The sequence below is a fragment of the Xiphias gladius genome, chromosome 23, assembly GCF_016859285.1.
Source record: "Xiphias gladius isolate SHS-SW01 ecotype Sanya breed wild chromosome 23, ASM1685928v1, whole genome shotgun sequence".
NCBI lineage: Eukaryota > Metazoa > Chordata > Actinopteri > Istiophoriformes > Xiphiidae > Xiphias > Xiphias gladius.
This window is the reverse complement of record NC_053422.1, coordinates 16,563,376-16,588,346: the sequence shown is the minus strand read 5'-3', so window position 1 is coordinate 16,588,346 and position 24,971 is coordinate 16,563,376. Positions and strand designations below refer to the sequence as shown.

At 40.6% G+C, this 24,971-nt stretch overlaps 3 protein-coding genes across 4 annotated transcripts; 2 read left to right on the top strand and 1 right to left on the bottom strand.

The window, feature by feature from the left end:
- The first annotated feature begins 350 nt into the window (after positions 1 to 350).
- tcirg1b (T cell immune regulator 1, ATPase H+ transporting V0 subunit a3b) lies at positions 351 to 9,724 on the top strand. The gene is made up of 21 exons (XM_040119207.1): positions 351 to 542; positions 1,634 to 1,756; positions 2,272 to 2,350; positions 2,444 to 2,592; positions 2,724 to 2,819; positions 2,941 to 3,002; positions 3,094 to 3,220; positions 3,374 to 3,456; positions 3,564 to 3,657; positions 3,891 to 4,103; positions 4,204 to 4,354; positions 4,515 to 4,654; positions 5,172 to 5,329; positions 5,440 to 5,530; positions 5,643 to 5,761; positions 5,910 to 6,123; positions 7,016 to 7,126; positions 7,214 to 7,300; positions 7,408 to 7,525; positions 7,717 to 7,888; positions 8,867 to 9,724. The coding sequence occupies exons 2-21, from the start codon at positions 1,640 to 1,642 to the stop codon at positions 8,958 to 8,960; spliced, it is 2,475 nt and encodes an 824-aa protein (XP_039975141.1). The 5' UTR covers positions 351 to 542; positions 1,634 to 1,639; the 3' UTR covers positions 8,961 to 9,724.
- Positions 9,725 to 10,467: 743 nt separating this feature from the next.
- mrpl18 (mitochondrial ribosomal protein L18) lies at positions 10,468 to 12,592 on the top strand. Its single transcript, XM_040119211.1, has 5 exons — positions 10,468 to 10,599; positions 10,685 to 10,801; positions 11,027 to 11,195; positions 11,879 to 12,113; positions 12,234 to 12,592. The coding sequence occupies exons 1-5, from the start codon at positions 10,560 to 10,562 to the stop codon at positions 12,309 to 12,311; spliced, it is 639 nt and encodes a 212-aa protein (XP_039975145.1). The 5' UTR covers positions 10,468 to 10,559; the 3' UTR covers positions 12,312 to 12,592.
- Positions 12,593 to 12,990: 398 nt separating this feature from the next.
- si:ch211-203d1.3 (protein phosphatase Slingshot homolog 3) lies at positions 12,991 to 23,925 on the bottom strand. Of its 2 annotated transcripts, XM_040119210.1 has the most exons (18): positions 23,721 to 23,925; positions 22,329 to 22,493; positions 21,572 to 21,582; positions 20,765 to 20,802; positions 20,463 to 20,649; positions 19,128 to 19,243; positions 18,925 to 18,993; positions 18,102 to 18,167; positions 17,727 to 17,909; positions 17,041 to 17,134; positions 16,771 to 16,899; positions 16,486 to 16,532; positions 16,187 to 16,333; positions 15,893 to 16,093; positions 15,552 to 15,771; positions 15,364 to 15,465; positions 15,145 to 15,240; positions 12,991 to 14,213 (listed from the first exon to the last, which is right to left on the bottom strand). In XM_040119210.1, the coding sequence occupies exons 5-18, from the start codon at positions 20,631 to 20,633 to the stop codon at positions 14,067 to 14,069; spliced, it is 1,788 nt and encodes a 595-aa protein (XP_039975144.1). In that variant the 5' UTR covers positions 20,634 to 20,649; positions 20,765 to 20,802; positions 21,572 to 21,582; positions 22,329 to 22,493; positions 23,721 to 23,925; the 3' UTR covers positions 12,991 to 14,066. The 2 variants fall into 2 exon arrangements, with proteins under 2 accessions (XP_039975144.1, XP_039975143.1); XM_040119209.1 differs by lacking the exon at positions 21,572 to 21,582.
- Between the last annotated feature and the right edge of the window lie 1,046 nt (positions 23,926 to 24,971).

Here is a 24,971-nt window from a genome sequence, read left to right as displayed (position 1 = left end):
AAGTACATTTTCCTGATTATACTTACATGCTTTTACTAAAGTAAGATTTTCAGTGCAGGACTTTTACTGGAAACGTTTTTGTTTTTTTTACTTGTGTTATTTATTTTCCAAACGGAGGTTAACTGCCACCATCGTGCTATTCGTGTCATCGTGGTGTCGCTTAGCAACAGTTGTTGCTCCTCATTTGATATCCCATATTAAATAAGCGTGTGAGAGTATAGTAAACTAACACCCTTCTGTCGTTGGATGTTCATATTCCTCGACTCAGACGAGACCCAACTCGCGTTTCTGTTCGTTACCGCCTGCTCGTTAAATAGCCCGAAAGTCTCGACCTCTCGTGGCCGAAACGAGAGATGAACGCCAGCAGTCACGTGAGACTGCAGTAACGTGACTTTCGCAAACGGGAAGTTCGAGACGGGAGAACTTCTCACAAACACGTCTGGTTCGTGCCGGTTAGCAGTCACCGGTCAGTCCGTCGGCACGGGGCTGGGCAGCCTGAGAGACAGCAGGTCGGAGTCCAGCGGAATTTAGGAGGCAGACAGGTGAGGCGTTTCGTATTTAGCTTCGTTTTGTGCTCGTATCCTCTCGTTTTCTGCCTCATATCCACAGCGTGTGACCTGTTGTTGTCATGGCACAAATCAAACCCTTGTGCCTCTTTAATTTTCCTCCGCGGGAATTTCCCAGCCTTAATTAATGAAGAGGTTGTTTTATTTAAGGTGAAATCTTTCGTTTGAAAGAAAAAAACAACAACACCTTTACGCTTCCTTTTCATTGCAATGGTGTTTCACTCAAAACGAAACTGCTCCAGTTCTGCAATGCCGAAAAAATGTAGAAAAAGACAGACATTATAGATGTGAAACAGCCCAGGCCACTATTCATTCAAGATAATGCAAAAATGAATTTTTCTAAGTACGTTTTAGGTATAGAGTCGAGTGCTTTTCCCCTCATTGTTTATTTAGGTAAAACCTAATTTCATAACTTTGTACAAAAACTAGATTGACAGTTTTTTAGGTGCAACCTAGCAAAAAAATGGTGCAGTCTGGCACAACAGCCCTGCCACAAATCTTAACTTGTCAAAAATTATAATGTTCGGTTTGTGATTAAAGTATTTTAGAGAGGTGTTGATTCATTTTTATGGCCATTTTGGGGGCTGTGGTTTTTGACGCTGCTGTGTTATTTTGTCCACCCCATTCATATCAATAAAGTTAAATAAGCATAATGCAATGCAGCTAAACACCACCACAAACTACAGCCTCTAAAATGACCATACAACTGAATCAACAGCTCTCTGAAACAGTTTCAACAAAAACTGATTCTAATCTTGTAATATTGGCAGGAACATGGCTGTGCAAGAATAAAAAAACCCACCTGGTCATCACAGTCAGGAGGACTTGATGCTTCCCTTTTCTGCAGTTTCAAATCATACGCTTCTGCATTGTCACCGAGAGGCTTTTATTGTCCTAACTGAAAAGAGATGTCCTCTGTGGAACCCCCCCCCCCCCATTCACTGCCTGTCTCCTCTCCACTTCCTCAATAACATCTCCTATTCCACCATAAACTGCACTGCTTTGGCTACATTGTTAGTTTTTAGAGGAAAATATGAATTTGAACCTGCCTCCTTGGTGTTTTGCAGGCAACTATGGGCTCCATGTTTCGCAGCGAGGAGGTGTGCCTAGTGCAGCTCTTCCTTCAGTCGGGCTCGGCCTACAATTGTGTCAGTGAGCTGGGAGAGCTGGGCCTGGTTGAGTTCAGAGACGTGAGTCACTTAAACTCTTGTTCAGCTCTTGGTTCATGATCTTGTGATGAAAAACTCAGAGTCCAAAACAAATAAAAGGTCATTTAGCCTCTGAAACTAGTCAGCTGTTTTGGCCAGAATACTTCAGCGCTAAACAATTTTCCCCACGTATATACCTTATGTCTATTCACATGCAAATTGTGGATTGATTTCTACTCTGTTTTCATGTGTTTTGGTTTAGATTACAAACCTCTGATCATTATTCTCATTGCCACAACAATCCTGCCCACAGTTATTGCTCTACTTAAAACTGACTCTGGTCTTCTTGTATTTGGTGCCCGTACATACCTTCACAAAATCGCTTTGCCATCCGCAGAATTTCTAAATCAGACCTTAGATGAGATGGTAAACTGATGGTTGCTTTGAGTCACTGTCAGACACAGCAAAAATTTTCCCTCTGTCGTTTTGGTCAGATGAAAATGAGTAACCCTGTTGCCCTCTTCCTCTCCCCTCGGCTCTGATACTTCTGATTTCAGTTAAATCCTAATGTGAACGCCTTTCAGAGGAAGTTTGTCGGCGAAGTCAGACGATGTGAAGAACTTGAGAAAACCTTTAGTGAGTAATATTGACTGCTTCATCCATGTTCTTTATTAGTTTTGTTTAGATTCTCCATCTGCCCTCTCTGATTGTCCTTTATCTGCCCCTCAGCCTTCCTGGAGCAGGAGATCAATCGCTCACTGTCTCCACCCTTGCAGGGTCCCATCCCTCCTCCATGCCCGACACCTTCGGCCCCTCAGCCCCGTGAACTTATCACCATAGAGGAGGAGAGCGAGAGGCTGGCCAGAGAGCTCAAAGAAGTGAGTGTTTGAACCGAGGCCATGCTGATAAATCAAAGAAGAGCCTCTGTTGTCTCATTAGTACACTATCAAAACAGGTTGAACCTATTGGCTTGACAGTTTTTTTTTCGTATTTGCCTGTGTCTCACTAGGTGTCTAGGAACAGAGACAGCCTCCGGGCTCAGCTGACCCAGCTCTGTCAGTACCGAGGTGTCCTGACCAGAACACACTCTCTGACAGCCTCACAGGTGGTTAAAAAATACATTCTTGTATCATTTATTACCCTTTTCATTAATTATTGTACTGTAGTGAGCAAACTCACTAAAAATAAAAAATTTAAAACAATTCCCCTTTTACTCTTTCTCATAGGCACCGCCACCTGTACTGGAAAGCCAAGGCCTGTTTGATAACCGCCAAGATATCCACCTCAGGTAGATCCCATTTCTTAAAATGTATTTAAACGCCTTTCTTTTTAAGTTTTCCATGTGCTTGACACATCTCTCACTGCTTCTCCTCTTCCAGTTTTGTGGCAGGAGTGGTCCATCCTTGGAAGGTCCCCTCATTTGAACGGTTGTTATGGCGGGCGTGTCGGGGTTATATTATCGTGGATTTCAGGGAAATGGAGGATCGACTGGAGCACCCAGACACGGTGGGAAATGGGAGACAGAGAGAGGCAATCGTGGTTTAGAGTTAGATATGAAAGTTATTTCTGCAACAGGAATAGTTTCTGAGGATTTATCACATCTAAGGAATTTTCTTATGGGTATCTGATCAAAGCTGTTTGCACTGTCTTTGTTTGAAGGGGGAAATGGTGCAATGGACAGTGTTCCTCATTTCCTATTGGGGAGATCAGATTGGACAGAAAGTCAAGAAGATCTGTGATTGGTGGGTAACTCTGTGCATCAGTTATATATATTTTTTTTCATTGTAGATTTCCAAACTGCAATGTTTGTTGCACCTGTTGAATATCTTTTTATTTCCCCACTTCACAGTTTCCGCACACAGACTTTTGCATACCCTGAGAGCACTGCTGAGAGGGAGGAGATTCTCCAGGGACTTCAAGGCAGAATTGAAGATATCAAATCAGTAAGCGTACTGCCTCTTTGTAAGCACGGTGCCTGTTGTTCCTACATTGATCCAATCACTAGCATATACTATCTTTTGTAATGTCTCACGGTTAAAAATAGTAGGAAGTCCAAGATAGCAGTAATGTGGGTTTTCATTTCTTTAAAGAGCACCCTTTTTTTTTACTGCTTAGTACCTTCTAAAACATGTCTCATATGCACTCCTCCTCCTCCTCTCACTTCCCTCTACTTCAGGTGTTGTCACAGACCGAGGCCTTCCTGCAGCAGCTGCTGCTGCGGGCGGTGGCTGTGCTGCCCCAGTGGAAGGTGCGGGTTCAGAAGTGCAAGGCGGTCCAGATGGTGCTGAATCTCTGCAGCCCTTCCGTCACTGACAAATGCCTGATCGCTGAGGCCTGGTGTCCCGTTGCCAAGCTGCCTGAACTGCAGAGCGCTCTGAGAGAGGGAGGGGTAAGACAACGTTGTAGACAAGGAGAATTAATATAAACAAGTATATTGCCCAATTTTTTTACTTTCTTCATTTTTATCCAAACTTTGTCTCCATCCTCAGAGAAAGAGTGGAAGTGGGGTCGACTCTTTCTACAACCGCCTCCCTTCCTCCACCCCTCCACCCACCTTGTTTCCCCTCAACTCTTTCACAGCTGGTTTCCAGAACATTGTTGATGCCTACGGAGTGGCCAGCTACCGTGAAGTCAATCCAGGTACGTCAGCATACCACTAAAAAAAAAACGTTTCTTCATTAATGTCTAGAAAGAAAAAGGAAATGTCAGATGTTCAAAGTAGAAGGCAGAGAATTCTCAGCCTCACATCAATTTTTTTTTGTCTATGTTTAGTCAAATCTTTCTCTCAATACCTCTGCAGCGTTGTACACCATAATTACATTCCCCTTCCTGTTTGCCGTGATGTTTGGGGATGTGGGTCATGGTTTATTGATGACTCTGGGTGCCCTCTGGATGGTTCTTGAGGAGAAAGACCCGAAACTTAAGAGCAACAACAATGAGGTAATTCAGAGGATATTCACTCACAATGCCCACACATACAAAACACACACTCAAGCTCAACGCAAGGATAAGACTTGGTGTGGATTTGGTAGCATTTTATTGAATCATATTTTCTTTACTGAGTACAAATCACCAGCTATTTTTCTCAAAATTCAGTAATTTTAAATTAAAAAAAACGTAATATTTAAGAAGAAAAGGCAAAATTACATTCAGATAAAGCTTAAGTTTACTAAATAGATGATATTTTTGTTTTTAGGTTAATGACTACTTAATGATTGTAGATTTTGTTCTTCATAACAAAAAAGATAGGGGATAAAAGATTTTTATTAAAGTTTTAGGAATCCAGGTTTTTACCAACTTGAAAGCTGTACAAAAAAACCAGGCGTTTGGAACCAAACACTAGATTTGTGTCAGAATAATTGCTCTTACTTACTTTTCATTTAATTGTCAGCACACTAAACACTGAATTAGAATTAAATTTAAATTAATCTGTGTGTCGTCCTTGTGTGTATTTCAGATCTGGAGAATGATGTTTGGAGGAAGGTATCTGATTCTGCTGATGGGACTGTTCTCTGTCTACACCGGGGCCATTTACAACGAGTGCTTCAGCAGAGGCCTCAGCACATTCAGCTCAGCGTGGCATGTCGGCCCGATGTTTGAGAACAACATATGGAAGTGAGGACATTTTCATACAAGCAAGCTTCCAAATGATTCATAGCTTTTTTTTTTTTCTTTTTTTCTTTTTTTCAGTATTCACAAGCTATGTTTGTGCCATCTCTTCTCAGTGCATCAGTCCTGGCAGAGAACCAGTACTTGTCCATGGATCCTGTTGTGTCCGGTGTTTTCACCAGCCCTTATCCATTTGGCATTGACCCGGTATGGCCATCACACTCCTCACCCCTTCCTTCACGACTTCAGTATTTTTCATCCTGTCATCTGGTTTGTTACTTTACTCATACCAATTCTCTCTTGTCTGTGTTGTCGACAGATTTGGGGCCTGGCCAACAACAAACTGACTTTCCTTAACTCGTACAAGATGAAAATGTCAGTCATCATCGGTATCATTCACATGACTTTTGGAGTCTGCTTGTCATTCTTCAATTACTGGTAAGTAATCATGTTGTACTCTTTTTGGTACATGTGTTTGGATTGTGTACAACTCCAGCCTTGTTTCTTTTCATATCTCTTCTGATTTGCCTTCACATGTCCTTGTTTCTCTGTTTCTACTTCCCCTTGTTGTTGTTGTTTTCTCCAGGCACTTTGGCCAGATAAGCAGTGTGTTCTTTGTGCTGATCCCAGAGCTGTTCTTCATGGTGTGTCTGTTTGGTTACCTGGTGTTCATGGTGGTCTTCAAGTGGATTGCCTATACTCCCGCCCAGTCCAAAATTGCTCCCAGTATACTTATCCACTTCATAGACATGTTCCTCTTCACAGACAACCCTGACAACCCACCACTCTATAAGGGACAGGTGTGTGGTTTGCTCATTGCCCTAAAAGGAACATATCAGAGTTTCATCTTGTGTTTTACAATTTGCTTACACTTTACATAACTACCAACGATTTTAAAGCACACCACAGATTTTACATGGATGAAAGCATTTTTTTTCTGCATTCCAAGAAGTCACTGGTTTTATTTTGTCAGTATACTAAATGACAATCAACCCGAGGATGCCTGAAAGCCGCTTGAAACCATTAAACCCAAAACAGTGAACATTTTGTCTGCATTATGTTATGTGAGGGTTATTTAATTGTTGCTATTGTAGGTGGATGAAAACATATATATATATATTTTTTTAAATAAATCCAAAATTGGTACGTTAAAGCAACCAAGACATATCACTCAGCTAAGTTACCACTTTACAATTTTTTTTATAAACCAGTGTTTGCTTGTGTACTGCCTTTTTTTTCTTCCTCTTCTTCTTACTATATAGCTTGTATATGCAATGCTGTTTGGCAGTTAGTCTTAAACCTCAGATGTAGAAGTCTTCTACAAACACACCAACAGAAGACAATCAGTGCTTTGACTGCATTAACAAACAACAATTGTGTAGTTGTTGCTCAGTTTTTAAATAACAATAATGTAACTTTGAGAAAAAGACAATTAAATGCTCACTGTGAGGAACATCAGTCTTGAGCTATGCCTTAAGCTAGCTAATACTTATACTAAGATGAACTGAGAGAAGTGAACACCTGGAGGGTAGACATAAAAACTACAGAATGCTTTGGAAAATGGTTTGCAGAAATGAAAGTGTATATACTATTTGTAGTAAATGGGTAAACAACTTGCAAAAAAACCAGTGTTGTCCTTCAACATAGATTGCTAAAGGGAAAAGTTGGTCTCCCTTCTCTCTTTATGTGTAGATGGTGGTGCAGAAGATCCTGGTGGTTCTGGCTCTGTGCTCAGTCCCGGTCCTCCTGCTAGGAAAGCCGCTGTATGAATACGTCACATTCAAGAGAAGACGACGTCAAGTGGTGAGTCTGTGTTTGACTGAACTTTAACCCTATTATCTACAGTGAGCTGCATTTTTCTGAGAGATTTTTAATTCTCCACAACATCAGGAGGAAGAAAGACGTCCGCTGGTGGCTGACGACGGCTCCATCAATACTCATCAAGGGGAGGTGGGGGGAGGAGCTGCTGAAGAGGAGGTAAAAGAGAAGCACGAGTAACTTAATTCACTAAACGGATTAAATCTGGCCCCAGATGCAGTCTTGTGTTTCTTGTCTAACTATCTTAACTGTGCTGTCTGCACTAGTTTGACGCTACAGACATGTTCATGCATCAGGCCATCCACACCATAGAGTACTGCTTGGGCTGCATCTCCAACACCGCCTCTTACCTCCGACTCTGGGCTCTCAGTTTGGCACATGCACGTTAGTGGCACTCCTACTGACACACAAAAACACAATGTATATCTTCATACTCACATGATGTAGACAGACAGACTTGCTCTCTTAAACCGAGCACTCATACTATTCTTTTTTTAGCTAGTTATTTATACACATGATAGATTTGTTCCAACCAGTTAAGGTTATCTGATGGTGAGTTATTTGTGTCTCCACAGAGCTGTCAGAGGTCTTGTGGGTGATGGTGATGCGTCTTGCCCTTAAGTGGCAGGGCTATGTGGGATCTGTGGTCCTTTTTGTGATTTTTGCCTTCTTTGCTGTGTTGACCGTCTCCATTCTGCTGGTTATGGAGGGCCTCTCAGCTTTCCTCCACGCGCTCCGCCTGCACTGGTAAGGGTGAGGAGAAGGAGAGGACAAAGGGAAGTTGCCCTGTTCAGTTCAGATGCTGGCTTAAAAATGGTTTGGACCTATTCTCAGATCGACAGGTCGTTAAGTCTAAACCTGCTGAACTCATTTTCAGATACATATTACTCCTTATTTTAGAAGGAATATGATTTTACAGGAGAAAATAGAGGGATCTGAGGGGGAAAAAAAATTAGGAATTATTTCCAAATATGAGTGCACTGTTATTAATATGTAGGCTGGATAACTGCACTGAATAAAATTTGGAACAGCTCTTTTCAGATTTGAGGTGGTCCTGTGGTTCACTCATAAAAGTTATCAAGACAATTTAGTAATCCCTCCACGGATTTTCCTAGGGCAGGTCTCTTGACTTTTCATATTGATTTACACATTGCACTCTGTTAGGTGTTAGTCACCTGAAAAATGTGATGGATGCGACGAATGTGCTCAGCAAATTTTTTGGCAATCTGCCTCTTTTTTGACTGAGTTATGAATCCTGCATGCAAAGCTGACCTTTTGGCTTAAAGGGGGTGCTAAAGCTCAGGGAGTGTCCACAATGAAAAGGGTTCATCCTCTAGGAACCACAAATGTGCTCAGTACATTTGATGGCAGTCTGCACATTACATTTTGTGTATAAATGTACTTTTTTTTTGTCTGGTGGTGGTGCTTGTGTAAAGAATCCAAGGTCACCAAACCATGCTCGTGGGACCTTTTTTAAGGTGTTTTTTTTTTTTTTTAAATCCATTCATGGATTAAAACCCATTCCAAACCATACAAAAGATCAGATCATCACCAAATCAGTAATTTTTAAATAAAAATTATACTCAGCTTAATGTCCAATTTAGAATGAACTGGACAGGATTGTTGGTCGAATAGGTAGAAGAATGGTGAGTATGGACAAAAATTGATTATGTACGGTAGTTTGTAGTTGCTGTTTTATGTTGACTCTGCTTCTGTCTCTTCCAGGGTGGAGTTTCAGAACAAGTTCTACAGTGGAACAGGCTACAAGCTGAGCCCTTTCTCTTTCTCGTCTCTGATCAATGCATCAGCTCCTATATGATTGGCCAAATTATTACTTAGTATTGCCAAATGGTTACATTAACTTATGTATATTATCGAGTACTTGGACTGCAACACTTAAGAATGACCATCTTAACAGTGGTATTATATTACCTGTAGGCTATGAAATGGTTTAATTGACTTGCACAGTGATCATGATGACTTTTTGCATCAGTAGAATGAGAATGAGTCCCTATATAATTAATCATATTTTTTTCATTCAGTGAAATGAAAAAAATATACTTTTGTATCCCCTTGCAATTTTTTTCTGCTCTGTGTCATGTATTGCTTTATAATTTCTTTCAGTTGCTCAAAGATAGTAATCAATTATTCCTCACTTTATAAACATTATAATCATCAATTATGAAAAGGGAAAGCACATCAATTAATAATTCTGTTCTGCAGTTTAAGGGAACATGTGAGTGTTGAATTGGTGTATTGTGCATCAATAAGCCAGTTCTGTAGGATTCGTCAAATGCCAGCAGGGAATTATCGCAATGATGTTCATGAACCAAAGGTACTCTCCACGCATTGTCATGTCTTCCAAGCACAACACACAACAGGTATTTATTGGTGGTAAAGGTGTTTTTCAGGTGCCTTACTGGGACTGAGTGCTTGTTTATCCATGAAGTCTTGAGGATAAATGATACCATCCATTATCATGTAACTACTTTAAAAAGCACTCTGCCTTGGACATTTGTCTCTCTTTTTCTGCAGGTTTGCACTGTAAAATCTGAACTGAAATTAAATATGTTTTTCTTGTTTCTTTTTCTTGTTTAATCTTATTGTGGGAAGTGTTTCATTGAACAGGCTACCTTACCTGTTGTGTAGTCACACTATTTATTGTGTCATGTATGCTTGACTAATTTGTGAAGTTGCCAGTGATGGAAGAAGTACTTAAATCCTTTATTTGAGTGTAAGTCAGTAGTATAAGGTGTAATACCACAATGTAAATGTAAGACAACTATATTTATATAGCACAGTTAATTATATGTAAACTCTGTGTGCTTTACATTTAAGTGCATACAACAAGTGCCAGAACATTTTAAATAAGTGGTAATAGATATATATTATATATAAGAAGACTTGCATTCAAAATCTTACTTAAAAAGTTAATGAGTAGTATCAGCAAAATATACTGTATGTATAAAAAGTAAAAGTACCCATTGTGCAAAATGGCCGATTCCAGAGTTTTGGATATATCACGTTATTAGGTTATTATTACTGACGCATCAACATCTAAACAGCATTAAAATAGCTGGTCAAGGTGGAACTAATTTAAACTACATTATACACTTTTTGTGGTATACACTATCATATTTTAAGAGTATAATATGTATATATATAACATGTTCCAGATAAATGTAGCTGTATAAAATCAGACTGTATATACAAGATTTCCCACGTACATGTAGTGGAGTAGAGGTATTTAGGTGTAGCACTTGATTTATGTATTAAGTTTCTTTCCAGCACTGGAAGTTATTGTAGGATAAATGGACAGCAAATCTTATTCTTCTTGACGAAGACGTGTAAGCGGAACATCAGGTGTTGAGGTTTGTTTCTCTCAGTGCTGCTTCTAAAGTGGCACCAAGTGAACCGGATGTTGTCTGAATGTCAAAGATGGCGTTCGACGTGTCCTGGTGAGTCCGTAACCAAATTGCTAGAGTATGTCTTCATGTTTTTGAGGATAGAAAATCTAGTACACTGACCGAGCCTTTGTTCTAGTTTGTGAAGTGAACACAGCTGAGGAGGAGATGGCGCTGAGTGGATTAAATCGCAGTGTGCGGCAGCTGTTAGGTCAAATTCAACGGTGTCGTCCGGTTGTGGCTACAAACCAGACCGGTAAGTTCGGTAAAGTTATTTCCATCACGGCCCTTTAACCTTATTCTGGTTATCTTAAAGCTACTAACACGCTGGCGCTGTGTTTACCTGCGTTAACCTTATTTAACAGGTAGACTGTAATGGCTACTTTAACCCAAACACACCCAACAGTTTTGTGGCTGGACGTACAGTGACGAACCGCTCAGCCTTTGTTTTCTGTTGTTTTACCTGTCGTCCGTGTCTCAGCTCGTTGTCTGAGCCAAGAAGCCTCCCAGCCGGAGCCCAGCGCGGACGACAATGAAGCCGTGAACCCGACCTTTGTGAACAGAAACCCCCGGAACCTGGAGCAGATGGCTCTGGCTGTGAAAGACCGGGGCTGGAAGACGACCTGGCCCCACCGGCAGTTCTACCACAGGTCTGAGTGTGTGCATGGGAAACATGTCATAACACTTTTCTAAAGCTCCTTGTAAAATCAGGTGTTTAATCTCCCCAGTTTTTGTCGCAATGTCAAAAGGATTTTTTTAGTATTTCAGAAATCAATTTTGAGAGAAATCGGTCTTCAGTGTTTTTGTGACCCAAATTGCATGTTTGTCTTGACGATATTTAAAAAAAAATCCTGCCATATAAATAATACAAAAGACTATAAATAATAAATGGAGTTACTGTATTATTCTTTATGGCTAAACTGCGGTTGCATGCAGATAACCAATTCTTTTGATTTCCCTTTCTGTGTTATCTCAAAAGGATGCCCCTAGTGATGGGAAGTAATTCAGTATTATTATACATCTATTTCTGGTGGCGACATCAGGGGATAATGTTTACAATATTCTGTTATCCAAAAGAATGATTCCAAACAAATTTGAATTTAAATAGTTAATTATTGAGGTTTTGTTTTAGATGTGTGAAGTTTTGATATAATGCACAACAATGGCATTGTTTTTGGCTGTGAACATTATTTTTGATTGGTCATTCTGCGTAATTTTGCATACATTTGCCATATAAAGATAAATATTGGTATGGGAAAAAATATTAATATGTCATGCCCTTGCTTCCTCCTGCATCTGTTTCTCCTGTTTTACCATGTTTGTCTCGTTTCAGGTTGGTGTTTTCTCGCACTCAGCATCATGTGACGGCACAAGTGTTCTCCAGCAGCTCTCCTGTCCCAGTGCTGACCTGTTCAACCACGGAGTGGGCCGTGAAAAAGGAGCTGGCTTCTACAAGGTGTGTGGCAGCGTGTCAGGCTGTGGGCGAGGTGCTGGCACATCGATGTCAACAGGCTGGCATCACCAGGATGGTGTACAGGGCCATTCCCTGGACGTACCGCTCTGACGCTGTGAGTACATAAAGCATGAATTTCTGTTAGAGAAGTGATTTCTATGTCTTTTTTTTTTTCCATCACCTTCTTCATGTTTATCTCTTCCTTATTATATATATATATTTTCCTCTTTCACAGGTTCAGTCTTTCAGGGCAGCAATGAAAGGAGGGGGAATCACCCTCAGTGAACCCAGAAGGAAATACATCGGGACCTAAATTTACGTGTCATCTATCGCATCTGTTGTTTTGTAAAAATATCCTTTGTGACCCTTTACTATATCTGCTCTGTGGTGAATTATGACTGTACCAGTACTACAGTAAATTACAATTATAAAGAGACTCAAAATGATCGCTGAAGCAAGGTTGCTTATCCCTGTGCTCTGTCTCTTGTGGATAAAAATGTTTCTGAACATAAGCATTTCTCCTCTGGTGTGTTATTCAATCAAGAAACAAAGCAGTTGGTTTAAGTATAATAATTTATTTTTCACTCATAATGCTTGTTATAAACAAGAGTGAGGTGCAGACAGTGGAGAGGATAACACAACAAGGCATAGAGATGTGGATTTAAGATTTAAAAAAAAAAAATCACTGATCATTTTGATCATAGTACAGCGTGACGTTGGCTCAGGCAGTGGGAACAGTGTGTGTTGTGGGATTATAAAGTGCATGGTTTCTTTTTCTTTTAATGGTGAGCATGTAGGTTAAATGTATTTAACTTGTAGCTTGGGTTCACTGACTGAAAAGTAATACCAGCATCTTCTGATCATAAATCTGACAAAAAAAAAAATTAATCCATTAAATTTCAATATAAATAAATGATAAAACCCTGAACAGTTTGCTCTTACAGGCTGGTTTAAAAACACAACATGCACCCAGTTCATCGGCAATTATGTGTCGATACATACATGTATATACTATGTGTGTGTGTTTATATATATATATTTATACATATTTATGTATGTATATATATATATATATATATATATATATATATTTATATATTTATTTATTTATGTGCACTATGCATACATGCAAAATCTTGGGAAGTCACATTTATACTGCAATTAAACCAAGTGAGAAACAGTACAAGTCACATACAATATTTTGCCACCACCTTGTAGTAAAAACATTAACACCAGTCATAGTCATATTTCATTCTCAGGTTGAAGGCACTCATACAAAAATTTAAACAGAATGAATAAAAATAAAACGGGTGACATTGGTTTTTAACATACTGACATGATAAAGATTTTCAATTAAATATATATTCATTGGCACATTGGAATACATAGTTTGGCAAACAGGCTTGTGCCATAAAACTGGCCCTAACTTGGTCCTTAATGCACAGCTTAGACACAATAAATTCATCTCATCTGTGACTGATGTACAACTGTGAAAAAGACTTCTGATGAGAGAGAGAATATGAAAAACATTTAAAACCGTCTACCTTGGATTGGCAGCATACAGTCTTATATTTACAGAGAACAGTAAAAGAGCAGTAATTGCATAGATCTAATCTCTGGACTGGTAATACAAGGGCCGAAGATGGGAAGAGGTAAGACGAACGCTCAAGAAAGAGGACGCTACATGGAGGGAGAGACGGGTCCGTCTTTATGTGGCACGATATGTTCTAAAAACACTGTTTAAACCATAATAATAGAAATATGTATCAGTTAGACATCGTGGCTTTTCCTGGTATAGCAATACTGCAGCAAGATCCTTCTATCAATAACAATTATGAACGGAGAAATGCAATGAAAACAACCTTTGAAACATAAATTAAAACTTTCAACATCCAAATGATCTAAAATATTTACTGTAGCTGAGCCAGAGTGTAGCTGTGTATAAAAAAACATGCCATGTTACCAGAGCTTTACTTCAGGCCTCATATTCAAGACTTCTCCCCCACCATGCTTTTCCTCCGCTCTGCCTCCTTCACAGGACCCTCTGCCTCCCTGCTCTTCCATGTCTTTAATCACTTGAAGGTTTACTTGGACCGGCGTCTGGCAGGCTGCGTGGTTCAGGCGAAATATCCACACATGCTCTCTGGTGAATCAGACCGCGTCGCACGTGGCTTCGCCTCCGCTGTCCTGGAGATCGCCTCAGACTGCCAGGAAGCTTTGAAATGAAAATTAAGTAGCAGAGTAGTTACTTATTGAGCTGGAAATTGGCATTGGCACTAGGGCTGCAACGATTAGTAGATTAATCGATTAGCCGATAGGCAAAAAAACAAATCGGCTATATTGATAATCCAATAATTGTTTCATTTTTCAAATAAAATTGCAAAATATTATCTAGTTCCAGCTTCTCAGATGTTACAATTTGCTGTATATCTTTGTCATATATAAAAGCAAATTGAATATTCTGGACTGTTAGCTGGACTAAACAAGCAAAGTGGAGACATCACAGTCAGACTAAACGATTAAGCAATTAATTGAGAAAATAATCATCAGATTCATCGACGATGAAAATTATCAATAGTTGCAGCCCTAAGTGTCACAGAGCAGAAATATTCCATCTATTAAGAAATTTGAAGGGTCTTAAACTTAACAGGAAAAAGAAGCTGAAAAAGATTACAGCTCATCATGAGTGTCTCAGGTAATCAAAAGCTGCAATATTACAACAAACCCACACATGGAATTATGTTATATAGAGTGTATTTTCTGCATCTGCCATTTGCCGGCACTGTCACAAAGAGCGTAGATACACCCTTTTAATATAAAAAGTCAAGTGGGATTTTAAAAAGACAAGAGAAATGCCAACCTTTGTACTTTAAGTGCCAACTAAAAAATATACTGATATACCTGTGACAATATGGGCACAAGTCTACAGCGCAACTACAAACCATTAAAGTGAAATTAAATAAAAGGTCAATTACAGTTACTTAAACCATGTGGTCTACGCTTCTCCTGCCTCTTTCCAGAGTAAATTTCTTAACCTAACACATCAGCCATTTGTCTGATAGCTCGACTTACAACAACAACAAAGAGTACGAAAGGCAGACTGTAAGTGTGCTGAGTCGTTCCTCTCAGCACACTGCTTCATTTACCTGTTCAAGTCCCACATCCTCGTCTTTCAGTTCACTAATGGACTGCATGAGGGAGAAGAGGTTCATCCTGCCACTGCGATCAACACTTGGGGCAACCTTGAGATGAGTCAGAAAAAAAACAAAAGTGTATCAAAAAAGGAGTGAAGGTTGCAGTGTAATGGGGAGATCGCCTTCAGATGCAGGGTGTGCGAGTAAATTTTTGTCAGGCAGCCTTCGCACCTTTTCTGGTTCATTTACAGTGATTATGGGACCGACACCTGGTGGTCCTGTCTGCCCAGGTTCTCGGTTGGTGTCAGACATGGGGATGGGTTCTCCAAACACCTGGGTATGTTTGAGAAGATAAAGGGTTAGGCCATAAAGATAAAAAGGATTTAAGATGCTAATAGCATGTTGTTGTAATTAATTACCTCTGTGTCATCGTCTGAGGCATCTTTTTCATCCAGGCTACCTGAATCTTTTTCATCTGGACTTTCTAAATCATCGTCATAATCAAGTCCCTCATCCTCTTCCTCTTCCTCTTCCCCTTCCTCATCTGGCTTGCCATCCTCCCCTCCCTCTCCCGTGCGTACTGACTTTTGTCTTTGGTCTCTCGACTTTCGCCTCCAGAGTGCGCTGTGACGCTGCTGGCTGGAATGATGATTGAGAAGACGGCACAGTCCTCACATGAGCCCCATAAATCAACAAAGAAGTCACAAACAGCGGCAAACTAAAAACTTCATACGTTATGAAGCCCAAGACCATGCCTGACCTGGCGTTGAGGATGCCATTGTAGGTCTGGAGCTGCTTCATGAAGCCCTCGTTGGGCTTAACGATGGACCGACGTTCCCTGACGTAAGCCAACGCCACGTCCAGCGGCCAGCGCTGCTGCTTCATGGCATAGGCGATCACCGTGGACGCCGAGCGTGAAACGCCCATCTTACAGTGCACCAGCACCGCCTGTCCACTCTTCCTGCAATACGGAGAGACCAACAGGAGCTCACTCAGTGGTTTAGAGATGTTGGATTTGAGGTGTGTTCTAATGTGTGTAGGGTTTCAGGACTACCTTGCAGTGTTGATGAAGTTGTATGTGTCTGTCCAGTGAGAGAGCAGGTCGGTGGCTTCGACATCGTACACTCTGATATTCATGTAAGTGCAGGACTCTGGGAAAAAGTTGTCAATCTCTCTCGTCACATTCAGAATGTAGCCGATGCTGAAAAACATACAGACACAAACAGCAACAGCTGTGACTCAGCAAAACACAATACACAAGTCAGTATAACCCATGTCATGAGACGATGGAAACTAGAGACAATAAGAAGAATACACAGATCCATGGAAAATGTTGCAAGTGAAAACACTGACTTGTTTTTCTGCAGCTCCTCAAAGTTAGCTGCATTCCACTCAGAGCCCTGAAACCAGACAAGGAAAGAGATGTTTTCGTTGAGGGCACAGAGCGTGAAAGAAAAGAGAAGGGCCTACACAGCCGCCTTCCCTATCACTGTCAACACACATCTCCCACAAAGAGGAAGTTACAGTCACATACAACATCCTGGTGAAAGCACACTTCCGTAAGTTTGCTGTCCAAAACAAAAGAGGGGCTTCTCACCGTGGTCTCATCGCTGTCTTTGAAGCCAAGCAATTACTCACCAGATAAAGATAGTCAAATATTTTAGAGGGCTTGTCCATCTGAGCCATGGTGACCAGGATCTCATTGTCAATGTACTGCATGTAAGGTCTCATGTCAAAGCCTATCCTCGTCTCCAGGGCAGAGTGCACCTACAGCAGAGCAAAGATCAGATTATACAGGCTTGCCTACATTCTCTTATTTTTCTAACCTATTATTTTCTGCAGCCCCGCTCTAGTAGTTCTCTGTCTTTATTCGAGCCTACTTCCTCTTTACAACTACCCATGTCTCACCATTTTAGATGTGAGGTTGTCCAGGTCTTCAGTCCTCATAATGTCTCGCAAGTGCTCTTTGATCAGCCTCTCCTTGGACAGTCTGTCTGCCGAACTTTGCGTACAAATAAATATGAAAATTTAGCGGGAATCGACAGGTGTGCAGTGGCAGTAAGAACAGGTGACGACTTTAATTTTATTTCAACATTTACAGCAGCAGGCAGTGGAATGTAACTCAGTACATTTATTTAAGTACTATATTTAAGCACAGTTTTGAGGTACTTGTACTTTAATTAAGAATTTCCAATCGATGATACTTTATACTTTTACTCCACTACATTTTTAGAAGGTAATATTGTACTTTTTAGTCCACTACATTTATCTAACAGCTGTAGTTAGTGCTTACTTTGCAAATCAAGAACACATGAATGCATCAGTATCATAACGTACAATAATATAACACTCACATGGGGCTATTTAGCTAGAACTTTTACTTTTGATATTTCAAGTATATTTTGCTGATAATACTTCTGTATTTCTGCTTGTGATAGATTTTGAATGCTGGACTACTTGTAGTGGAGTTTGTTGAATTTCTACTTTTACTTGATTACAGATCTAAATACTTGTGTTTCAGCTCACTCAGCTCCCACAGATAAAAGAATAAATTAAAAATGCTGAATTAACATTTAAACAGAACAGATGCTTACCTCTGTCCAATAATGTCCTTTCGGACTGACTCCAGGTCGTTCATGACCTCCCACTCGTTGAGGCAGAAGCGTTCCGACTCGATGTGCTTGTGGTAGTGCTGGGCCCACTCCAGCCCACAGCCTGGGATCACCGCTGCCTTGACCGCCCGCTCGCAGCAGCCGTGCAACACCTGCAGCACTGACCTTGCAGCGGTGGGGAGGGGGAGAAGAAGATAATGTCAGTACAGGAAGTTGAGGATTGTAAAAAAAACAATAAAATAATTACAAAAAAAGGTGGGGAGTCTTAATGAGGTACTTAAGGGTATAATGTGCTGGATGCCATAAAAAGGACATCCATGCCTGGTGTTAATACCTGGGTGTCAGCACTTTACTCACCACATAGTCTGCATGGAAACAGGCTTAAAAATTCTAGTCTCCTCTGCTGAGGTCACGCTAAAACCGCTGTGGAAAAAGGAATAAACGTGAGCCCCAATAATTAAGCCAGAGGAAGAGAAAGAGAAGAAATGGAAATGTGGGGGTCACACCGACAAGAAGCATTGTGAGCATTACTACAAAGCAGACCGACAATGAAAACAGGCCGAGAGTATTTAATTATTCAGTATAAATTAGTGATGATTCTTGTATAGAAAGTGTGTGTCATGGCAGCCGATCAAAGCACCTTGCATGATAATCAGCGTGTGATGGCAGATCAGTTCAAACACAGCAGTCGACAGCAGTTGATCCCAACTGTTTTAAGACCTGCTAAATCTTAGTTACACGCTGCCCTTTCCCCACATCTTCTTTTGAGCATTGACGGCTAAAGAGTTGCCACAGCAAAAACTGTGATGAGGGGCAAGAAAACAGCCCCAATCATTTTGATTACATCATAGCTGGTTCAACAATCTCAGGCTACTAAAATTTTACACTAAAAATGGGCTGGAGTGGACTTTTGGGGGTTGTGGATGCACTGCAATGCAACCAGGGAGTATATTTACCAGAATATTTCAGCAGCTCAAATCTCACTGACCTTTACGTACTGACTGTGAGTGAAAGGAGCAATTGTAATTCATGGAGAATGATTCAACTCCATAAATAGAATCATTACTCATTCTCATTATCTCTGGCCAGAATCCCAAACATCAAGCTGTACCGTCTGTGCTGCAGCCTCAGAAACTACTCGCTTACGCTTTTACTCTTTTTAAAAAATGTTTCTTCTTACCCATCTCCATCCAGATACACCTGCGTGTCGCTCCATATCGGCAGGACCAGGCCGATGGTGCACTGATCACTGCAAAGAGGCAGTGAGGACACAGACAAGACAAGGAAGGAATTTTGAAATGTCAAAGCTGAACCAGAAATTGATAATCGAATGGAAATCTTATCTTTGTGAAACGGCATCACCAGCGTAGCGGTTACACAAACCTGTCTGAGTTGGGGAAGTCCATGCCCAGCAGGATACTCTCCTGTTTGCTGCCGAGAGTGGAAACGACGATCAGATACCTGACTCTGACGGGGCTGACGGACTCCAACTGCACCGCCTGCATGGCAGAGTGCAGAGAGGACGAGAGCAGCAGGGAGACAGACAGGAAGGCAACACGCTCTGTAAAATCAGTGTTTTATTTGAGCAACATGTTGCAGTTTCTTCTGAAGTCTGGACTTACCCCTTAGACTCAATAAACCTGTCTGATTACAAACAGGGTAAAATATATTGTGCAGTATATTTTCCTTGGCCCTCCTGAGAAAATCAAGTCAAGGAAGTCAGTGTAATGTTTACAGAGAAACCAAGATACTGGACATAGTTCACTTAAAGGACCATACCTGTGTTCTTTCTTTTTATGTGTTTTAGCCCATTAGCTCTAAATACTGTACGTCTAAAGTAAACATTGTATTCTAGATTGATTGATTTTTTTTTTTTCCACCATCCAGACGACCTCCGGTTTAAATTTATTTCTGGGTTGATACAGATTATTTTTAAAACTCAATGTTTTTAATGTTAAGATTTGTATTACTTCCATGTTTGCTTTTAGTTTTCCGCCTCCATTTGACTTTGTCTTTCATGATTTCAGCACGGTAACATAATTGATAAATAAATAAGTAAACCCAACTCAATGTTAAACGTGATGGATTAGCCTTATGAATTGTTTTTATTAATTCTCTGTAAACAGATTTTCCTATTTCAGAGATGAAGTGAATCCAGCAGCGGCCTGGAAAACGTATTGGTCAATCTCAAAATCGGTGGAATGCTTTGGAAAGCATCAGTAATACACTGTTTTGCAGTAGATGGGCTGAAACATGCAAAGCAACCAATAAAGTCCACTGATGTGGTATTCCGCTTACATATTTACATTAAAGTTTGATGTTGCCCTTAACAATTTACAGAAAATGACTGTCTACCTGATGTGTCCCACTCACAGCACACTGTCCACCTACTGCTGCACAATTACTTGTGTAATAAATTCAATTGAATTGATCCAGCATGATGTGTGTGAGATGTTTTGCTTTTAGAGTGCCTGCTCTGGTGCATCAAATCAAGTCTAATCTTACTCACAGGTAAACTGTTGGACCATTTACATGTTTAAACCTCATGTGTGACTGTCCAGGCTGAAAGTACAAATCTACCCTCTGACTTAACAACAGGTTAGTTTTAATACAGAAGAAGTAGATGACTCCAATTATCAGAATTGCCCCTGGTTTTTAGTGACGCAAGTTTTTCTCTCCAGATACCAGAGACGTGCCTGGGAAACCTGGGGGCCTCACCAGCTTGATGGTATCTTCAGGTCTGAGCTGTTCAACCATGGCATGGAGGTGTCTGTGCTGTGTGTCTGACGCTCCACCGCCTTGCTTCATGGGAGAAGTCGCATCGTGAGAAGTCTCATCGCTAAGGCCCAGCCCCTCACCCTCTTCCAGCAGAAGGACCGCCCCCTTCATGAGGGCAAAGCTCTCCCTGGAGGCGGACACACATCGGTTAGTTTAACACTGCTGTCATCAAACAGCTGGTTATCATTTTGTTACAAGTTCAATTACGCGACAATTCAGAGAGGACATGTGTTTATATGTACCTTTTCTGAAGTCTCCCTTTTCTCTGGTGGCTTTCATCCTTAAAAAAAAAAAAAAAAAAAAAAAAAACACAAGAAAGGCTCATCAAGAAGATCGGAAAATACAAATACTGCTGAGCGTCTATTGTGTTTGTGGGGTTCCGTTTTTTTTTTTACAAACCTAAATTATGCCTCAAATTTTTTTTTTCTTTAAAAAATGATAATCATGTTTATAAAATTGTATTTATTTATTTAATACCATAGTTAAATTGGTCTTTTCTATACACTCCAGCAGACTGCAAAATTTATCTTGTTCAAGTTGTTTATAATAATGACAAAGATTTGACATAGACACATCCCAAAGATAGTTGTAAGCAGATGCTGGGGTTGTAATACGCTACTTATTACGAGAAAATGATGCTCACTGGTTCTAATGTTCCCAAAAGGTCACATTTCTAACTTCATGAAGACAAAAGTGTTTAAACACTATAACAAGCTTTCTGGAGCAGTGTGTGTGAGATGTTTTTCCTGTTACAAGTGTGGACACAAATGGCCGGAAAAAATGTTCTCAAATTTCTTTGGGTGAAATGTGGTGCAACACAGATAAGGTGCAGTGGAAGACAGACACAGAGTGATATGTGAGTAGAGGGAAGAGGACACTAAGGGGGGATAGATATAAACAAAGAGAATGGCAGTGAAATTATAGAAGAAAAGCATAAGAAATAAAGGAGAAATACGATACGAGAAAAGGGAGGAAGAAAGAAAGAACAGAGAAGCAGCAGTAGTAGCAAAAGTTTACAGAGAAAAACAAACTTGAGACTGTAACATTACCTGTTACGCAACTGACATGTCCAGACAGAGTCAAGAGAAAAAAAAAAACAGAAATTAAAGAGGAGAAGTGGGCAGGAGCCAGGAGTGGAACGATGAGGATTTGAAGAAGAAAAAAAGGAGAGCACAAGTTAAGATAGTAGAGTGATTACATTCTGTGACAAATATGCAAAAAATGAGACTTGGACCCAGAGTCAGGTCATGGTTTAGTCAGCAATGATAAACACCAGAAGAAAAATCAAGCAGTTGACTTAAAGTTAAATCATCTTCATGAAAAAGTGACAGAATGGGACAGAAGAGAAGAGATAAAGTTACAGAAAGAGGCTGTTGATACAGTGTTTATATGATTATATGGATGCATTAAACAGCTACAGTGACAGAGGAGATTTAGACAAACAGACGGTGATTCAATCACTCTCGGACAGCTCTGTAATGAATGTGAAAGGGAGCTAAATTACTTTTGATGACCTAAGTATCTGCGGCATTGTTGCGCTGTAAGCCCATCAGTGCGATCACATGCCTGGCAACAACAGTAAAACAAAAAAGCCCCTCTATCATTCAGGCAAATGCAGCGATGATATCCACAAAGGGACACATTCAGGAAAAACTGCTCTTCGTGCAGAAGTAAGAAGGCCCGACATGAATGGCTTTATATAGTTCTAAATCACTCTTCCTGAAGCACAGGTAAAGAACACCATATCTGAGGATAGGATGCCCAACTTGTTTGCGTACAAAAAAGCGTGGAGCTGAGTGAACTCACTGGAGCGGTGGAGAGGGATGGGATCCTGTGCAGGGTCAACAGAGCCATTGCACAATACAGATCTGTCTCCACTAAACCTGCTGTTGCTGGCAGGCTCAGATAGGCTCTGCAGGTTCCTCAGCCAAAAGTGCGCCGTGGACGGGGCCAATCCCGATAATTTTTTTTCTGAAAGGACACAGGAATATTTGGGTTTGATTACATCCGATAAAATTAGCTTCTTTTTTTTTTAAATTCAGAGGTAGAGAAGAGTCTGAGGAAGGAGTTCAGGGAGTTACGTGATTTGGAAGGAATAGTTTTCACAATAGTTTCATAGTTGTTTAATCCAGCGGAGGCAGGGCTGGGCAATATGAAGGTATGTGCCGTGAGCTTTTGTCATATCTCTGGTTCCATTAATTGTACTAATGACATTAGAGGATTTGCAGGATTTTTGCAACCATGCGATGCGATGAAGTACCTTGACTTGTCAGTAAGCCACTTTGCTAGATTAGGGTAAAGCAGACATTTTATCTAAATATTTAATCTATAAAGGATTTCTCCACTGAGTTTCAAGAAAATGTCCCAATATTTCCACAACACATATCAACAGCAAGGTAGAAAAAAAATACATGTACTGTGATTGACAATTGCATCTATATCTTCCATCAAAGGCGGAATTTATTCTCACTCTTTGCATAAACAGAAATGAAACTGCATTGTCAATACAGCACACAATTTTAATTATGTATGTAATAAAAGCAAAAATGCAGAAAAATGCAGGCTATAAAAATGTATCGATATTTGAGTGAGACTAAATACTGATACTTCAGTCCCTTGTTGTGCTTAGACAAGATGTCGTTATTGCTGCTGAAGTGCAGTCTGGCATTTAAGGATGTGCCTCGGGACATTATGTACAGTAAAACTGACCAATGTAAATAAAGTACTGTATGTAAAAAATGGCACGGCCGAAGGTTAGCACAATGAGAGAAAGCCTCATTTTTAATCCACGTAATTAAACATTCTAGAAATCCTCCCATGAAGGGTTTCTTCAGCCGGTTTTCCGCTGACAGCCGCTGTGACAGAGTGGTAACGTCTGCGTTGAATGACAGCGAAATACGTGCTACGGCCCCGGCTCGCTGCGCGCAGGCAACACGCCGACCGTACATCCCGACGCGGTGAACCGGTGAGAGGCGATAACCGAGCGGTGTGATCCTGACCGACGCGCCGAAAGCAGACTGCGCTTCGCTGCTGCGCCAAACCACGAACAACGGGCTGCGAAGCCTGCGGGCGGCCAGACGGAGCTAACAGCGGCTGCTGCTGCTGACTGTTGCTGCTGCTGTGTCCAAGACAACACGGATATATAATATTAAAAAAAAAAAAAAAAAAAAACAACGACAAAGAAGACAAACTTCTCACCTTGTCCAGGCTGGGTCCGGTATCCAGTGTCCTGCTTTGGTGGCTACTTGTTTTGTACCGAGAGCTCCTTATTCCGCCCTCTATTTTGTTTGGAGGGAGAGTACTTCACCATATACAGCCCAGCGGCTTCCCCAAAGGAGGAGAGGAGCTCGCGGAGGAGAGGACGACGACGTCATACGCACGCGAACGTTCAGGCACGTCGACGTCGCCGCCGCCGCCACGCAGTGGCCGGAAGGAAGGAAAAAAAGCTTGTCTGGAAAGGAAAGCGAGTACATTTTCAGCAATGGACAGTGGTTTAACAAGCACTCAACCCCTATACTTATATAAATGTACCAATACAACAATCTAAAAATACAAGTAAAAGTCCTGCAAAATCCGACTTCGGTTGCCTCTACTATTAGGTCGATGCATCGATGTGTAAGCAACATTTTTACGGCTGCAGTTGGTCAAAATTGGGGCTAGTTTCAACCACCTGATATAAAGTTACTAGTTTAGTCTCGACCTAGGGGGCATGGCTCGCTTGAAATGGTCACAGGGGTCGTGAGTTGATTATTAGGAGGGGGAACAAGACAAAGTAATGTCCTGATACACAAATCTGTGTTTATTAATTTAACAGTTATTCAAATTCAATCATCACGACGTGCTCCAACTACACACTGCTTTTTTATAAGGGGCCACAAGCCAAAAAGGCCGGCAGATTTAATCTTTTTTTTAAAACTTATTTTATAAACTAATCATATGTCTTATGTAAAATGTTAATCTGAAAACTAACTATTAAGTATAGTTGTCAGATAAATATAATGTGGCAAAAAGTACTATATTTGCCTTGGAATTTTGGTGGAGATGTATAAAGTAACAGAAAATGGGAATACTCAGGTTGAGTTCAAGTACCAGAAAAATGTACATAAGTACAGTACTTCAGTAAATGTGCTTGGTTACTTTCCACCACTTTCATTTTCAGTTGAGGATAATTGATACTCCAAAACTACTACCAAGAAATACACTTCTCGAGTGATGAATAGACAAATGGATAACAAGAAATAAATGTCTTGTTTCTTTTTCTTATTTCATTCTATTTATTTCTGGCTGTTAGTGGTGGAGGAAGTATTCAGTATTGTTAACATAACTTAAGTTAAAATAACAATACCACAATGTTAAAGTATAAAAATACTTCAGTTTAAGTAAAAGTACATTATTATCAGCAACAAATGCAGTAAAATGGCCCCTGTCAGTGTTATATTTTATGATATT

Bases quoted from the DNA above. Each gene is read 5' to 3' on its own strand.
- tcirg1b (XM_040119207.1), top strand. From the start codon at position 1,640: ATGGGCTCCATGTTTCGCAGCGAGGAGGTGTGCCTAGTGCAGCTCTTC. The intron at 4,355-4,514 runs GTACGTCAGCAT...ATACCTCTGCAG, and splicing joins CTACCGTGAAGTCAATCCAG to CGTTGTACACCATAATTACA. The intron at 5,762-5,909 runs GTAAGTAATCAT...TGTTTTCTCCAG, and splicing joins TTGTCATTCTTCAATTACTG to GCACTTTGGCCAGATAAGCA.
- mrpl18 (XM_040119211.1), top strand. From the start codon at position 10,560: ATGTTGTCTGAATGTCAAAGATGGCGTTCGACGTGTCCTG. The intron at 10,600-10,684 runs GTGAGTCCGTAA...CCTTTGTTCTAG, and splicing joins ATGGCGTTCGACGTGTCCTG to TTTGTGAAGTGAACACAGCT. The intron at 12,114-12,233 runs GTGAGTACATAA...CCTCTTTCACAG, and splicing joins GGACGTACCGCTCTGACGCT to GTTCAGTCTTTCAGGGCAGC.
- si:ch211-203d1.3 (XM_040119209.1), bottom strand. From the start codon at position 22,376: ATGGCTCTGTTGACCCTGCACAGGATCCCATCCCTCTCCACCGCTCCA. The intron at 16,334-16,485 runs GTCAGTGTTTTC...TATGTTTTTCAG, and splicing joins GAGGAGCTGCAGAAAAACAA to CATCGGCTACATTCTGAATG. The intron at 15,241-15,363 runs GTGCGAAGGCTG...ACTCATCTCAAG, and splicing joins CTGTAAATGAACCAGAAAAG to GTTGCCCCAAGTGTTGATCG.